Source organism: Lissotriton helveticus, chromosome 3_2 (genome assembly GCF_964261635.1).
Source record: "Lissotriton helveticus chromosome 3_2, aLisHel1.1, whole genome shotgun sequence".
Classification (NCBI taxonomy): domain Eukaryota; kingdom Metazoa; phylum Chordata; class Amphibia; order Caudata; family Salamandridae; genus Lissotriton; species Lissotriton helveticus.
The window spans coordinates 25960344-25978615 of NC_136062.1; the positions used below are offsets into that span (position 1 = coordinate 25960344).

The 18272-nt window shown below is 46.4% G+C and overlaps 1 protein-coding gene across 3 annotated transcripts in view; it reads right to left on the reverse strand.

The window, feature by feature from the left end:
• LOC144826433 (transient receptor potential cation channel subfamily M member 7-like) overlaps positions 1 to 15238 on the reverse strand; it is a 1864676-nt gene extending 1849438 nt beyond the window's left edge. For all 3 annotated transcript variants that reach the window (XM_078684758.1, XM_078684760.1, XM_078684761.1), the window contains exon 1: positions 15057 to 15238. In XM_078684758.1, the coding sequence (XP_078540884.1) occupies positions 15057 to 15059 (3 nt within the window). In that variant the 5' untranslated portion in view covers positions 15060 to 15238. The remainder of the gene's footprint in view (positions 1 to 15056) is intronic.
• Positions 15239 to 18272: the final 3034 nt, after the last annotated feature.

Here is an 18272-nt window from a genome sequence, read left to right on the forward strand (position 1 = left end):
TTCCTTTGCACAGCACCAACTCTTCTTTTCACTTCCTCCTGGTCAACCCAAAACATAGCTTTCTTACTCAATCACACAGGGCATTCTTTCCTGCCCAGTTCTCTTCCCTTTAGATATACAAATGGTGATACTGGTGTCCCAGAAAGAAGAGTTGTTCTATGTGCCCATATTCTCATTTCTTTTCACCCGACAGCCCATTGGAAAGGGACAATTGAACATTCTTGTTAACCAGGCGCTTGACCCTCTCAACCAGTCCGTTCGCCTGAGGTCTGAAAAGCGTTACATTTTCATGTGCGACTTCAATCCAAGATAACTTGTAATTTCTTAGGATACAAATTGCACCCAGTCTTCATACACTATCGTCCTAGGAATTTCCTCCTCAATAAAAACCTTCTTAAAAAAAAACATTATATTGGCTGTATTCATTTCTCCCATTGTTTACACCACAAACTATTTAGAGTGATAATCTACAATATACTTAGCTCTGAAACCCAAACTCTCCGCAGGTCCAACAAAATCAATAGCAACTCTTTCCCACAGTCTTTAAAGAAATTTAGTGAACACCAAAGGAAGTTGCCTCCGTAGCTTGGAATTATCACTGCTAGGAAACACATGGCAGTTTTTCACTAAATCATCGATGTCACTATCCATGGCAGGCCACCAAAATGACTGTCTCGCCCTTCTTTTGGTCATACTTCACCCCAGATGCCTTTCATGTGCAAGGACATAAAATGTTTACAAGCACCACAGGGAGGTACAATCGGTCGTCTCCTCTTTACCTTTCCCTCACTTAAACTTAGTTCATCCTTTACCTTAAAAAAAATCCTTTACCTCTTTGTTCACACTATCCTTATGACTCCATCCTTGCATAATTTTCTCTTCCACCATTCTCAATACAGAGTCATTTTACTTTGCAGAATTCTACTCACTGCTCAAAGCCATTTCACCTTCTCCGCTATTCACAAGATCATGGCATATTTCATCAGTGTCTTCAATTACAGACATTGACAGATAAACTGCAATTTTATTTTTATTCCCTCTCACGTATTTCCTCATTTTTGTTGTACTTCCCCTGTTACTCCCCCTTCGCCTCCCGCGCCTCCATTCTCATTCCCTGCCAGCCACTACTGATGAAACCCCCTTTCAATAGGCCTACTTCCTGTCAAAACACTTTCTGATACCTCCTTTCCGCACCATCATACCATTCATTAACCACCCCAACATTTGTTTTTTCTGTTACCATTATCAGTTCTTTGGCATTCAGATTGATAATGTTGTTCAAATCTCTTTGATGGCGCCGCCCCTATAGATCCGATCCATAGGTAGTTACATACACTCTCCCTGCTTCACTTTTAAACGTTGTCATTATCCAACTCATCCCCAGTGTTTCTTTCCTGCATATCCTACCTCTCTGATGTCTGGATCCCTTAACGGTGGACTGCCACACACAGACCATTTCTCCTCACATGTTTTATTAGAAATAAGTGCATACAAACTCCCCTAATCTACCAACACTCTAATAGCCTTGTCATCAAAGAACACATCACAGTGAGGTCTGTCCTACTTATCCACACTTTCCATTTTTACATGTGATGTACCCAATACTACTCCAACTTTCAGGGTGGTATGGCCGTAGGATCAAAGTGGCCCCTCAAAGAGAATCCAACAGCTCACAAGTTTCCCAAACAAACTGCCAGGGCAACGGGGCATCACACTTACATGAAGTTCAAACTTAACGCACCACCTGGAAACCTTCTGACAGTAGAAGGAGCGAGGAATGTGGACATAAAAAAAACAAAAAATGCTTGACCCTGAAACGTACGCAACAAGAGGAGGAATGGAATAAGAACTTTTTCATGCTAAAAGAAGGATCCCTAGCTAGATTCTGGCAGTACGTGAACACTCTATAATCCCTTGGAACTCCGAGATCAAACGCAGTTCCGGCAGCAGCATGGGAGAACCACGTGAGAAGCCAGTTTCTGGCACACCAACACACAGCTTCCATGGCCACCGCCCTATTGAACACAGAAAAACTCCAGACCCTGATCAAACCAAGGGAAATTATAAGACTAGTAAAATCTATGAAATCCAGTGCGGCGACGAGTCCAAACGGCCTGCCTGCCAGGATCTTTCAATCTGCCCCAGAGGGCTGGACAGCGCTTCTAACCCCATTATTGAACACCGCCTACACTCTTGGAAAGACACCGGACTCTTGGAGGGGTTCATCGTCAAAACCCAAGTAACAATCGCTTAATAGCCCTCTTAGACTTGGAAGCTAAAGCATACGCCTGTATCCTCCTAGAAAAGCTGGAAACCTAGGCAGAAGATAATGAGTTGCTCACCTTCTTCCAAACAGGCTTTCGTGGAGGAGCCGCCACAACTGACAATATAATTGCTCTATCGGCCCTCAGTCATCAAGCAACCCAGCCACTACAACCTCTGCTGCTTTGTCGATCTAACTGCAGCCTTCAATAAGGTTGACAGGCCTTCGCTCTGGAAGAAACTTGCATATTGGGGAATTCCATCTTCACTTCTAACGGCCATAACATCCCTTTACTTGGAAACCTGGGTAGGGGTAAAAACAGGTCCCACATCTCTGTCTGCGAAAATCTGGATGTTCGGAGGTTTGAAACAAGGCTGTGTGCTTGCTTCCCTCCTTTTCAATCTGTACACAGCGGACCTGAGAAAAGCGCTAGCTAACAGCAGCCTGGCCCCACCTCGACTAAGCAATCAGCCTTAACACATTCTGCAGTACGCGGATGACATTGTCATCACAGACCACACCAAAGTGGGCCTCCAACATGCTCCCCTGACCAGCTTACACGAGTACAATATACTGAACCATCTCATTATCAACTTGGATAAGACCAAGATCGCAGTAATAGGTCGGCAAAAGCACAAAAAAACATCACATGCACCACTGGATCCAGGAAAATTAACTCAGTGCAGAAATACCAGTACCTGGGGGTCTGGTTCACAGAAACTGCGAGACCCACCGCCCCCCCAAAAAAAAAAAAAAAAAAAAAAAAAACATTGGTGGCTGTAACGTATGGTTTAATAAAACTGAACAACAAGCTAAAAGGTCCTCTAGCTGAGAGTATTAGGAAAGTTACTCATGCTGTGCTTCTTCCAGCACTTGCGTATGGGTATTATGCGTTCCTGGGTGCTTGCTTAGAAACCCTGGAGCGAGCCCAATGAGTGGCCTACAAAAAAAATCTTTTAACTCCCTAAACATCTTTCCAGGGCGAGACTCAGGTTGGAGCTTGGGCCGGTCAAACCATCATTAACCCTCGAGGCCGACTACTTAAAATACTATATTCAAATCTTTGAAACGCCGGGGGGAAACCTTAACGAGCCGCCTCAGTCTCCTTCAACCACAGGGCTGTGTGTTCCATACCCTTCGCTATTTGAATAGCCTCCTCTGACGTAGGAGCTTTCTGCAAAAGTTTCTCCTTTATCCTCTTATATCAGTGAGTCGGTTAATTGCCCAAATCCGCAGTACAGAGCTAAAACTCTCAACGTCGCCACATAAGAGACATCTTCATCAGTTTTTTGCACCCTTGAAAAAAACTTGACGTTCAAGTACTACATTTGTTTTTGGTGTAAAATGCAAATCTAACATTTCAATAGTCATTCCAAATACATTGTTAGGTTGCCATCCCCCATTCATAGTGATATCGGAGGCAAGTCCTCATATACTCGTCTTCCCTCCACCCCCCAAGTGATGAAGTAATATAGCATGCCTTCTCACTGGGCTATATCTATCATATCCAATTGCTAGTACATATGTGAAAAATAACGTTTTCCACTGCTTCTAAGGTATGATTGGATCACCACTGGGTCAATAAAAATGGTAAAGGAGAGGCCCTACTTTGATCTGTCACAGTACCTGTAAAAACAAAACAAAAACAAAAACTCAAAATAAAAAGTTTAAATAATTAACAGAAAATGACCAGAACAATTAAAATTTAACATAACTATCTAAAACATCAACACTGTCGCTCCTATTCCAGCTTTGCTTTAACTCTCATTATCCTTTTATTTGAGGCTTAACAAATTTCCTCTAATGTCCCATGGATTCTCTAGTCTACCCTCAGTTTGTCACTTTTTTCCCCCCTCCTGGTCTTCTTTTCAATAATCTCCTCACCAAGAAGACCTCAGGAATTTGCACCCGTCAGACAAGATGCTTCCCAAATCTGTTTACACACTCCGTAGTACACAGCACACACTCGATAAAAATTGCGCGCCCGAGAGTTGAAAAAGAGGCACTCATAGGGGGAACCTTGAGCGGCTTCACATGCATGGAGTCTGCGAGCCGGGCCTGCTCACGCTTCTGTTGTGTGCTTGTGAACATCCTCGAGCGCCCGATTTCTAAGCAGCGCCTAATGCTTCTTTTTAAACTTTAAGACTTTGAATATGCCTGTGGACTGGCCGATCGTGTGCAGCGCCGAATACGTGGTTTTGAGCTTAAACACTTTGTAGATCCCTGCGGGGTGGGATTTCATGCCACATTAAATGTGCCAAAAGAGGACTACTTTTACCGTTAAACACCGTGAATACCCTTAAGCGCAATGCCGGGAGCAGTTACATTTGTAAATTAAATCCACCTGCAGTTAAAGTATGAATGCAAAATCTTCAGCTGTACATGCCCTTTCCTTGAACATCCAATAAAAGATCATGAAACTCCACTTCCACATCCAATTGCCCACTTCCGTTCTTATCTAAGTCTTCATCATATGTTTCTTGCAGACTTTTCCAGGAGTGGATATGTCCTCTACCTGTCCCCTGCACAGGATCCCATCCTCCTCCACATGTAAAAAGTCCCACTCCAGGGTTTCTTGATAAGCATTTATTCAACTACTCCAGCAATGCACAGCAGGTCTCCTTCTCCCCTCTCTGCAATTCCTCCTACCAGCTCCACCCTACATTACAATAGATGTCATATGGAATCCCCCAGTCACCTAGGAGACCATCAATACTAACATCTCCACAGGGAGCACGGACACTTTACTACTGGTTAGCAGCAGTAATAAACACAGAGCTCTAAAGCCAGGAAAAATACAGGGTCTAACAAAAGGTGAAAAATCTGAGCTGCCCACACAGAAAATGAAGATGTCCTACACCTCTGATATCAAGGCATCCACTGCAAAAGCTTCACAGTCGGGTCTCTCAAACATCTTCAAGTTTGCCTAGAAATTGGCATAATTGTTTAACTGATTCTAAATCCCAGATATTTCTATGACTAATTAGGAAGTCTAAACTGAGTCATCATTGTTGGTTGTTCTTCCCAGGAGAATGGTCTTCTTAGCCTCCTTTTCTCTCATCTATTTATCATCCTGATGCCCTTCCAGATCTGTTGAGTAGATACAGCAATCGTGGACTCAGCCTCCTCGGGACAGGCATAGACAGAAACGTGTCATCTGCAAAAGACAATATTGTGTGCTTGTTGCTCCCAAATACCAGATCTTTGGTGTTGGAGATTGGATTGTCTGATCTTGACTGCAAAAAATATTCGGGGACATGGCACATCTCTGATGGGCTCCTCTGCATATCTCAGAATTCTCCATTAACCAGAATACTCTCTCTGGGTTTAATGTATGGGACCCTGACCATTTTGATCTGTGTTTTCCTGATGCTGAATTCTAACAGAACCCTTTTAAAAAAAAGTCCAGTTCAATCTATTGAATGCTTTTTCAGTGTCCAGTGCTATCAGGGTCATTGGGAGCCTCTCTTTTCCCTTTAGGACTACATGAGCTATCAGTATTGTAAATGTTTAATCTTTTTTGAAACTGTACTGGTCTTCAACGATATGGTCTAGTAGAATTAATGTGAAGCGTTTTGGTAGTATATTCATCATTTGCGTAAGCAGTACTATGGGTTTGTGTGACATGCATTTGTTCTTGTCCAGTTTCGGCATGACTACATTGTCCACACCACACATAATTTCGAGTGCAGCTCCCCTGTGTGCCATGGCTCAGCAGAAATGTGTCAAGGTTGGTGTTGTTCAAGAAGGTCTAAAAGAAATCATTTGTAAACCTGTCAGGGGAATTAGATTTTTTTTTTATTGCAACCCTCACTTTTGTGTCGGTCATCAACTCAGTCAGCTCCAAAAGAAGAGAGGGGTCCAACACTCCACAGGGAGTTAATCATCAACTCAGTAAGCACATTGCTTTGTGCCACTTTTTATTTTTAGAGAAGTCAACACATCCTAGTGCTTCTTCTTGATTTCCATGAGTTTCTGCTCTTTCCTCGAATAATTATTTGTATAATGCACCAAATGCCTCCCCCTCCTCTCGGTCTTTGAATAATAATCTCCATTCGGAATTTTCTAAGCTTACCATTCTATTTTTGTTCTAAGTCACCTTCAGGTCCCTCCTCTTGACGACAAAGTGGGTGCTTTGCTAATATATATTATTTAGCCTCATGTTAAAGTCGGGGAGATGTTTCAGGGCTGCTATACAAAGCATAAGCACATGCCTCATTTGGAAGAAGCAAATAAATTGTCTTCATCTTGGAGATCTTGATATGGTTTCACTATTATGCCTTTTAACACGTTTCACAATGCTGAGATACCTATAAGATTCCATTTGTGAAACTTCCACTTTTACCCATATCGTTCCCTTCCAGAGGTGTCCCTTTAGTTAAGCAGCCCTTACACTACGGCATCTTTATTGTACTCCTCCAGAGTTCTAACATCACTCAAAGTTGCTGGGGACGTGAGGGGAGTAGTTGGCCCCCGTGTCCCAAATGTTTAATCGAGTGTCACCACAACCCCCATTTATTTGCAGCGAATGCCGAATCCCCCGGTGTGCCATAGACCATTCATTGATCATGACTAGGTGGGACGCTCTGCAATAGGATTCCATGTGTGAAGCTGAAATTCCTCCGTCATATGTGGACCTGAAGTATTAGGACAGTGTTATCAAAGTAAATCACCGATTCCAAAGAAAACTCAGAAGAGTTGAATTGAGTTTGTCAAACTATGCACGCATGTCCTACTTTTTTAATATATTGCACCTTGCTTTAAGGCTCGATGAGCCTATCTTAGGGGTGACATTTAAAAAAAGAAATTCTGGACTTTGTGGAGGACAGTGCCCCTTTTTGCATGGTTACCCCCCACTTGTTGTGTGACATTTGAGGCACTTTGACTTGATGTGCCCTGGGACCCTCCCAATCAGGTTCACAGGGCTGGTGTACTTTCCCAAAACTGTACCTTTGTATCCACAATGGGCCCGTCTCTGGCCACAGGTAAGCCCATTGTAAATGGTACCAGGGGTACCAAGGACACTGACCAGGGAAGACCTTAAAGGGCTCCAGCACCTATTGTGCCACCCGTAAGGGCCATGCCCCCTTAACATCCCCAAACTGTCATTACAGGCTTCATGTTTTGGTGCAGAGAAAAGTGAGAGTCTACATGGCACACATCCCTCTGTGCCATGCCTGCAATCCACTGCCTGTTGCCTAGGTAAGTCACCCCTCTGGCAGGGTGTACTAGGCCACATATGAGGGTACAGTTGCAGGAGCACTGTGACCCTTCAGTGTCTACGTCCATTCTTAGACATTAAGAGTGTAGTAAAGCCATAAAGATTATATGGTCTGGGAATAGGTCATTACAAACTCCACAGCTCCATAATGGCTTAAATGAAACCTGGGAAGTTTGGTAGCAAACGTCTCAGCACATTAAATCCACACTGATGCCAGTGTGGGATTTAATGTAAAACGCACTCAGAGGGCATCTAAGAGATGCCCTCTGAAAAACGACCAGCCCTTGTGTGGTTCCTGAACGGCTACCCGCCCTTTACAACCACTAGACAGGTTTCTAGACCCCTGGGTAGAGGGCCTTTGATCTCTGGATCAGAAACAAAGGCCATCCTATGCAAAGATGCCACACCTCCTCCACCAGGATGGGCTGGGTCCACGAAGGGGAAGCTTCAAAGGCAACCGGAACAAGGCCCTAGACTGGATCCTCTCTTTCCCCACAGAAAGAACGCAACGAGTCAGACCCTCTCCATTCCTCTCAGAACAGACTCCAACCACCAGCGGTGGGCCGCAAGGATCCTCCATCAGCCCGACCCTGTTCAACATCTACATGGCCCACCTCGTACCCATCGTCAGAGCATACGGACTCAACATTACATCATACGCAGACGACAACCGACTCATCCTCTCCCTATCCAACATCACCAAATGCAACTTTCGGGACGGAATAGAAGCAGTCGCCAGATGGATGAAGAACAGCTGCCGTCAACTCAATACAGACAAAACCGAGGTACTCATCATGGGCCCACACCCTGATGCCTGGAACGACACCTGGTGGCCCCCCCGCCCCCACGGACTACTCACGTAACCTCGGAATCATCCAGGACTCCGAACTCAAAATGAACCACCAGATCAATGCTCCCACACCCTCTGCCTTCTCCGTAAGACCTTCAAGTGGATCCCCCGAACACAGGAAAACTGTTACACACGCCCTCATCAGTAGTAGACTGGATTACGGCAATGCACTCTATACCAGGATCAACAAGAACCTCACCAGCAAACTCCAGAATGCCACTGCCAGACTAGTCCTCAACCTACCGCACCACAGTCAATGCCTACGGACCCTACACTGGCTCCCCGTCGAGAAGAGAATCACCATCAAGCACTTCACCCACACACACAAGGCCCTCCACGACACCGTACCAGGCAACCTGAACCACCACCTCATGTTCCACACCCCCCAGCGTTCTCTCCGCTCGGCCCAGCTCTCCCTAGCAGCGGTGCCTCGGATCACGAAAACCAGAGCGGGAGGGCGCTCCTTCTCCCTCCTCAAGGCCAAGGCATGGAACCTCCTCCCTCTCCACTTCCGACAGAATGCACAACTCCCTAAGTTCCTAAAGGACCTAGAGACCTGGCTCTTCGATGGAACTCAGTGATCCTCCAGGATCTGCGGAACCCCTCCTGCCCCCCATCCCTCAGCGCCTTGAGACCCATCCCGGGTGAGTAGTGTGCACTCTATAAACCATGATTGATTAATTGACAGGCCCCCACCGGTTCTGACCCCCACTTTTGGCAGGAGAATCATCGGGAAAACCAAGTTAGGAGGATGGTGTGCCTACCTTTGCCACTCCCACCCCTCAGGTGGGGGGGGGGGAGGCAAAGTGAAGCACACATCTCAGTCCCCTTCATCTTCATGATGAGGGGACCCAGACAATTAGAGCGGTTCATGCCTCCCTCCCACTGGAGGGGGGGGAATAGGGGGTGTACTCAGCCCAAGGAAGGGACCCATTTGTCCCGACCAGCACACCCCTGTCACCCCTGTCAACGCCACTAAAGGTAGCATTTAGTGGAGACCCTACAGCTTGCCTCCTCAGATTCGAGGAAGAATGAAGGAGGACAGAAGAGCTGTGCTGACCCAGGAAGAGGAGGAGGACACCAACTGCTTTGGTCCCAGCTCTACTGGCCTGTCCTGACTCCAACCAGCCTACAGAAAAAACCCTGGTGTCTCCAGCAGCGCCCCAGAACCTGGAGGACATGCCCTGCCTTCATCTCAGGGATTCGGTCTCCTGTGAGCACCAGATTTGCTCACCCCAGCACTCCAAAACGGAACCCAGATCCAGGAAGCTTCATGGTTCTGCACCTCTCTGCAACCGACTCCCACAGACCGAGTGGCCCAACACCACGAGGATGTCTGCTCAGTGATTCTGACCTGGGATCTGATGATCCCTAACCTACCTCGAGCTTCAAACTGACTCCTGCAGTCTCAACCTGATGGGTCCTCCTGACTGAGACCGGAGCTAGTAAGAAGATCCAACACCCAAAGACACCCCTGCACCCTATGCCCCACCGCCTGGGGTGGCCCAACTGACAGTGTCCAGACATCCCCCAAGAACCAAACTTACTACTCCTGCTTATGCCAGTTGTGTATGAGGCAATCAGACAGATGTTTTCAGTAGCAGGGCACTGGCACAGAGGTCTGGTTAGCAGGCCTCAGTGCATCTACACAGTTGAAAAATATAAGTATCAGTCACAACCTTTGGGGGTGATCATGCAAAACAGGCATTTTAATGTGTATTGATTCTTATTCGATAATCTTTTACGTTCTTGACTATTGTAGCTCAGTTGACTGTATCTTGCTATAAATAAATAACCACATTTCTTGGGCAGTTTCTATACCCTTCATGTTTACACCCACAGAGCCATGATCTAAAATCACAATGGATTGGATGTCTGATTCCTCCATAGAGTGTACCCCCTACAAGAGGAATATAGCACCCAACCTCAAGTATGTAGGATGTATATGTAAATAATATCTGTAATGTTTTTCACCCTGGAGAAGCAACCTCCAAATATCCACCTAACCTCTCTCCCGATGATGGACATTGCCCCAGCCGTTGGCCCTCCTGCCTTCATACCCATCCACGTGGCTGTTCACTCTTATGTTAGTCTCCTTACAGTGTGGTCTTTTTGGTTCCCCAGCTCAGAAGTCGGCAGCTCTGGCCATTACCCCACATTCTTTCCCCACTTTCGTGTTAGCCGCTGGTTCTGGTTTAGGCTGCGTGAACAAGAGAAATGGGCTGGTGAAAGCTGCTTCCTGGTGAAACCGTCTGCACGTATTTTTTTTACAAATTAACCACTGACTCAAAGCCCCCGAGTATCCTCAACACGTGCTGAATGATTGTATCTGGTTTTAGTTGTGTGGTGTATACGGATGTTATGGGAATTATTTATTTTATTTCGATGGGGGATGCCATAGAACAGGGGCCAATGCAGCTTGTTCAGGTCTTTAGTAATTTGACTGGGAAGTTTCGGTCCTGGTACCCTCCCGGCTTCTTTGTTCTGCATTAATTGTTGTTGCTAGGAAAATCTCGCTGTCAAGCTGATTTTACTTAGCGTCTAAATAGTCTTGCACGTAGAGGATGATGGCTGTAGAAGAGAAGTCTTAATATTACAGATGCAGTAAGGTCTGATTGTTTTGGCCCATTTAATGCGGCAGCTCATCTTCTCACAGTCTGAGAGGCTTGTGGTCAGGAAAGGTATAAGATAAATAGTTTGGTGAGGTTCTGTTGGCAAAAGATTCCATATCCGTTTACCACAGCCATCTGTTTCATTATTTCAGTTAGAGTCTCTCACTGATCAGAGGCAGAGAGCAGATTACATGGACAATAATCACAACTTTTCAATTAACGTTCATAAAATGAATATATTTCATGTTAAACTCAGACAAGCAAGTATTTTATGAAGAAAATTCAACATATGTCCACTGGAAAAATTCCTACCAATTTAGTTTGTACTCCAAAAAGCTGCAGAATGTTCCCAATTGAAAAGTGACAAAGTAATGGGTGCACAAAAATAAAACTGCAATGGTCTTAACGATTATTTTACACACAGACATCCAATAATATTCAAGGGTGTATTGCCAGGTATTTTTTGTGCCAACCAAAAAATAACGATGTCTGGACCCCCAAAAATAGTTTAGGACGAGTTTTCAGCAAGACAGAGAGCAATCTATAACGAACAATAGTAGTACTTACAGGTTCATTGTGATGCATTGGCTGGCTGACATGTAAAACATACATGAAGCCTGCACCTGCGGGCTGTGAGTTTCACTCACCTGAGGCTGCCTTCCTTCGTACTCCTGGGTTTATTGCCCAGCTGCTGTTTATTGCCCCTCCAGCTCCAAAAGGGCAATTAAATACGTGAGGGGTTGAAGCTGCGTTTCAAACCTGCTGCAAAGGCAGTCCATTCAGAGTTTAGTGTCTGCTTTTTTACCATTACCACCATGGCGGTTTCTCCCTCGATTCCTTTATGGTTTTCCCAACCCTTTTGCGTTTTCCGTCCTGTGATGTTTGATGTCAATTCCTTTTCTTGAACTATATGAAAGACTTCCGTGTGACTGGAGGGAGCGTCCCAACAAAGCTGTGTTCTTGCACTGGTTTCCTTGCCAGTATATGGACAATGTGAATATATCTAATGGGCAGAACCACAGCTGAAAGAAAACGGGAGGTCCTATGGAAAGACAGCACATCCAACAATAAATGGATTAAACTTGGATAATCATCCAATAAAGTAAAGTCGTTTTGGTAGGAAACACATTGTAGACTCAGGAAGGCGTATCCGAACCCCAATAATTGGTGCTAGATAGCATGTGGGGAGGCGGCCTCTCATGCATATCTGGTGGTCATCATATCCTATTGTGTCCATATTGTGGAAAGAAGTTAAGAAACATAATCGGTTACTCCATGCTAAAGGATGAAGTCTTCGCTCTCTGGGGCTTGAAACCAGGGATGAGGGAATGTGAGCGGAAATGAAGATCACATTTTTTTTGGTAACTGCGAGAATTGTCATAGCAAGGAATATGAAAAACGAGCACACCAGCGATATTAGAATTGCATTATAAGCTATGAGACACACTGGCCCCGGAACGACTATCAAGATTAGATATGCTTTCCCATCAGCCTGGCATCTGGGGTTTGTTAAACGGGAAAGGAATGCAGAAACAGAACTGGCCCTTCCAGATTCATGGCACTTCATCTGTTGGATTGAATTGATAACCCGAGAAAGACCCAAGACATGCACCCAAGGCTGACAAGGAGTTCAGTGGGTCATAATTTGTACAACCGATACACACCCGAGTAAGGGCGACAAAATCTGTAATTTTCTTTAGTAGGCCTCTCATGCATATCTTGTTATTTGTTGTATGATATATATGGGTGCAATGACAGAAACAGTAATACAAGTCGAGCGGCACACATTTTAAGCACAGATTTTTAGCGTAAGTGTTTTAAGCCACGCCCCTACGTACACTGGCCACGCCCCTTAGAAAGATTTTCCCACCCCCTCCCCCAGTTTTATCATCCCACTTAAAGCCCTGAACAAATGACATTATATATGGTAAAACAGAATAATAACTATTTTAAAATAGCACGTGCGGAAGTCACAGTCGGTGCTTAAAATGAAGAAGTGTTAATGCACAGATGCTCAGAGTACCTATTATCTACTCAAACGTGTTGATGCTTCCACAGTAAAAGTACCGAATCCCTACTTCGAAAGTTGTCACTCCCTTTCAAATTATATGCGTGCAGATAATGAGAGATACTGGAATGATTGGGTGTGGCAATGGTGACTTAGTTTAGGGGATTACAGGATAGCAATACATGCAAGTCTTTAAGTGGGACGGGTCTCAATGGTGCCGAGCACCCGTCAGTTTTTTAAAGGGGGCCTCGAAACGGGTCTCAATCGGTCTCTGTTTTGTGCCCTGGCACAGGTGGTCCGTTTTTTCCCGGACTGCAGTGACTCCAGTCACACTGCTCACTTCTCACTACTGGAGAAGGTACGGCATGACGTCATGACAGGTGAGCGCTGTAGGGGAAGGCAAATCCTTTAAAAAGAGTCATTTTTCCTCTTGATTTCCATTATCTTTTTGAAACTCAGGAGCAGCAACATTGTTGTGATGTCACCAGGGCTTTAAGTGGAAGCTTTTATAATATTATATACAAGCCATAGTTGCTGATAATTTATCTTATGCAACCAACAACCATTGGCAAAGCTAATAGTCCAGACTTGTTGTAGGTATGATGTTATTTGTTGTATTATATATCTGGGTGCAATGACACAAACAGTAATACAAGTCGAGCGGCACACATTTTAAGCACAGATTTTTAGCGTAAGTGTTTTAAGCCACGCCCATACGTACACTGGCCACGCCCCTTTGAAAGACTTTCCCACCCCCTCCCCCAGTTTTATCATCCCACTTAAAGCCCTGAACACATGACATTGTATATGGTAAAACAGAATAATAAATATTTTAAAATAGCACGTGCGGAAGTCACAGTCGGTGCTTAAAATGAAGAAGTGTTAATGCACAGATGCTCAGAGTACCTATTATCTACTCAAACGTGTTGATGCTTCCACAGTAAAAGTACCGAACCCCTACTTCGAAAGTTGTCACTCTCCCTTTCAAATTATATGCGTGCAGGTAGGTACTCAATAAAACATAACACAACACATGTAAAAAAATAAAAGAAAAAAGCTCTTCGGTTGATTTAGATTTCTTGTGCACCCATGCCTTCAACGACTTCAAAAGCTGAAGGACTTTGCGGGGAAGTGTGGCTCACTGCTTTTCAAGCAGCTGTAGTAGATTCCTCAACTCGGCCACCTGTATACGGTTACCCACTATCGCCAAGCAGCGCCTTGCTACTGAGAAGTGCTGGCACTCTCCCTGTGGAATGAACGAAGTGTGGGTAGTCAGTACACGACAGGACCTGCCCATGTAAAGCACTGACGGTAACTGCACACAGAGCAAGAGACCCGTCACCTGCGCAGCATGGTGAAAAATGACTACAACGAGAACCAGGATACGGGGTTTACTGTATCCCGGACACCTGGGCTAGAGCCCTCGGGATACAGCATTGTATCCCAGCAGTCATGCTACGTTTCTGTAGCAAACTATTTTCCAAGCAGTCAATGAGGAGCGCCCTTCTAAAGTCTAAACCACACCTATGCGACTCAATAGCACCTCTTTAGATTACACCTGTGTCTGGCGAGAACTCTCCGTGGGATCACGCCTGAGGTATGCCGAGCACTCCGCACACCACCCGAGTCAGCGCGAGAGCGCCTCTGGAGACGCACGCGCGCCATTACGCCTCATTACGTCCGGCGCACTGCAGGTTTAAGGGAACCGCGCGCTCAACCAAGGAACAACGCAGACAGTAAAATGCAAATTAAAACAAAGTTGACAAGAAAGGTGGGTACAGGGTACGGTTCTATGCTGGAGTCTGCCCGAGGGTGGGACGCAGGTGATTCTGTCGATGTCACTCTAAGTCCCTTCCCTCCAGTCACTCGCAGCTCTCTGGACTCCCCCTATGCACAAAGCGTCCCTGACTCTTCCTACTCACACAGCCCCTCTCTACACTCACCTCTCCAAGGCGAACAACGGCTCCTGACTCTCACTCTTCACATAATACTACTCCCCATAGACAGAGTGACAGGCTCCCCGGTAAGCGCCTGAGCAGAAACCTCAGACTTTCAGCGCTGTCTCCCTCTGCCCCCCCGCACCTCCCAGGCTCCCTTCATACCATTTTCCCAGTGGCAGGTTGCTGGCGGCAGTGGTTCTACTCTGGGTCTCTCGGCCATCGGTGGTCGGCGAGGTCCACCTTGAGAGGAGGGTGAGTGAATACTCCTTACAGTTCCTGCGGCTGCACCTGCTTCAGGTGCGCTGCTTTAAGCGCGGCCGGCCGGTGTGTCTGAGGCTGCAGGTGTCTTCTGATGACGCTGCACATTCCTTCCCAGACACATCTGAGACAGGACGAATGAAACCCTAACCCGAGGAATGTGGCTGCTGGTTCACCCGCAGGCTGGCTACGGGATACACCAATCCCATATCTCGCCCAGTCATCAATGGGGCGAAAGGCGACAGAGAGTCCATTCATTCATTAGGGAGTGACGCTAGAGAGACCCCATTGATCCACGGAGGGCAAGGAACTACAGGCATACCATTCATCCATGGAGGGACGGAGGCTTCAGGCAGCCCATTCATCATGGAGGGACAGAGGCTTCAGGCAGCCCATTCATCATGGAGGGACAGAGGCTTCAGGCAGCCCATTCATTCATTCATGGAGAGACAGAGGCTTCAGGCAGCCTATTCACCCATGGAGGGTTGGAGGCTTCAGGAAGCCCATTCATCTTGGAGGGACGGAGGCTTCAGGCAGCTCATTTATTCATGGAGAGACAGAGGCTACAGGCAGCTCATTCATTCATGGAGAGACAGCGGCTTCAGGCAGCCCATGGAGGGACGGAGGCTTCAGGCAGCCCATTCATTCATGAAGGGACGGAGGCTTCAGGCAGCCCGCTCATTCATTCATGGAGAGACAGAGACTTCAGGCAGCCCATTCACCCATGGAGGGACAGAGGCTTCAGGCAGCCCATTCATCCATGGAGGGACGGAGGCTTCAGGCAGCCCATTCATCATGGAGGGACGGAGGCTTTAGGCAGCCCATTCATCCACAGAGAGACGGAGGCGTCAGGCAGCCCATTCATTCATGGAGAGACAGAGGCTTCGGGCTGCCCATTCATCATGGAGGGACGGAGGCTTTAGGCAGCCCATTCATCCACAGAGAGACGGAGGCGTCAGGCAGCCCATTCATTCATGGAGAGACAGAGGCTTCGGGCTGCCCATTCACCCATGGAGGGACGGAGGCTTCAGGCAGCCCATTCATCATGGAGGGACAGAGGCTTCAGGCCGCCCATTCATTCATTCATGGAGAGACAGAGGCTTCAGGCAGCCTATTCACCCATGGAGGGTTGGAGGCTTCAGGAAGCCCATTCATCTTGGAGGGACGGAGGCTTCAGGCAGCTCATTTATTCATGGAGAGACAGAGGCTACAGGCAGCTCATTCATTCATTCATTCATTCATTCATGGAGAGACAGAGGCTTCAGGCAGCCCATCCACCCATGGAGGGACGGAGGCTTCAGGCAGCCCATTCATTCATGAAGGTACGGAGGCTTCAGGCAGCCCGCTCATTCATTCATGGAGAGACAGAGACTTCAGGCAGCCCATTCACCCATAGAGGGACAGAGGCTTCAGGCAGCCCATTCATCCATGGAGGGACGGAGGCTTCAGGCAGCCCATTCATCATGGAGGGACGGAGGCTTTAGGCAGCCCATTCATCCACAGAGAGACGGAGGCGTCAGGCAGCCCATTCATTCATGGAGAGACAGAGGCTTCGGGCTGCCCATTCACCCATGGAGGGACGGAGGCTTCAGGCAGCCCATTCATCATGGAGGGACGGAGGCTTCAGGCAGCCCATTCATCCACAGAGAGGCGGTGGCTTCAGGCAGCCCATTCGTTCACGGAGGGTCAAAGGCTTCAGGCAGCCCATTCATCCATGCAAGGTCAGAGGCTTCAGGCAGCCCATTCATTCATAAAGAGACGGAAGCTTCCGGCAGACCATTCATTCACGGAGGGTCAGAGGCTTCAGGCAGCCCATTCATCCATAGAAAGGCAGTAGCCTTCAGACAGCCCATTCATTCATGGCGGGTCGGAGGCATCAGACAGCCCATTCATCCACGGATGGTCGGAGGCTTCAGGCAGCCCATTCATCAATGGAGGGTCAGAGGCTTCAGGAAGCCCAATTATCCATAGAGAGGCGGAGGCTTCAGGCAGTCCATTCATCCACAGAGTGACCGAGGCTTCAGGCAGCCCATTCAGCCTCAGCAGGGCTGGCTTTAGCACTGGTGGCGCCCGGTGCGACAATCATTTTTGGCGCCCCGCACCCATGACCGCCTCCTCGGATTCTCGCAGTATCGCTGGGCAAAAGTGCTCCTCATCTCTCCAATCATTTTTTAAAGTTTGAATTTGGTAATAAAAAACAAGCAAAAGAACAGCATTGTAATAGTTACATCTGATCCTATTAGCATAAAAGTTGTATGGAAAACAAGATAAAAAATGGGAAATAAGACTATCAAGCTGAACACAAAATGAAAAAGATACGTTATAAACCAAGAAAGGAAAGAAAAAAGGGGGGAGGAAGGGGGGGGGAGGAAGGGGGGGGAGGAAGGAGGGAGGGGAGGAAGGAGAGAGGGAAGAAAGCAACATGTAGTCAAATTATATGTTGGAATGAAAAGCAAGACCAAAAACTGGTTTAAATTGTAAGCATAACAATACGCATATTTTAAAATTATGTCATAAAGAATATAGAAGAAACGCATAACTTCTGATCGTTATGGAATGAGCCTTGCGAGAGGCCAGGGGCCTTTCTTCTTCTAAATACCAAAACTGCATGAGAGATTTCTGGTAGAGAAATATTGATTTCCAAGGAATAAAAATCAATGTGATGGGAAGGAGGAGAGGCAATGGATTGGAAGTAAGAAGAGAGATCAGATTGTGCTGATTGATCTTCAGGAGAGTAGAGATTTTTGTAAAACGAAAAAAAATCATTTAAAATATCACTATCCTTAAAAAGAGAAGTGCCCAATGTGCCCTGTAAAGATCCTATTATTGTTCTGTCTTTCCTTACTTTCAAAGAATTAGCCAATAGTTTCCCCATTTTGTTTTGACCCCTGTAATAGTGAGTATTACTTTTCAATAAAAATGAGGAGGCTCATTCATAGAGAGTCTGTTAAAGGTAATTTTTGCATCAATAAGATTTTTCAGGAAAGACTCATCATTGGATTGGTAGAATGAATACTCTAGTTGCTTTATTTTGGTGAGTAATTGAGTGGACTGGACCGCTAGAGATGTTTTCTTTTGTGACACAACGTTTATTATTAACCCCCAAGCAGCTGCTTTAAA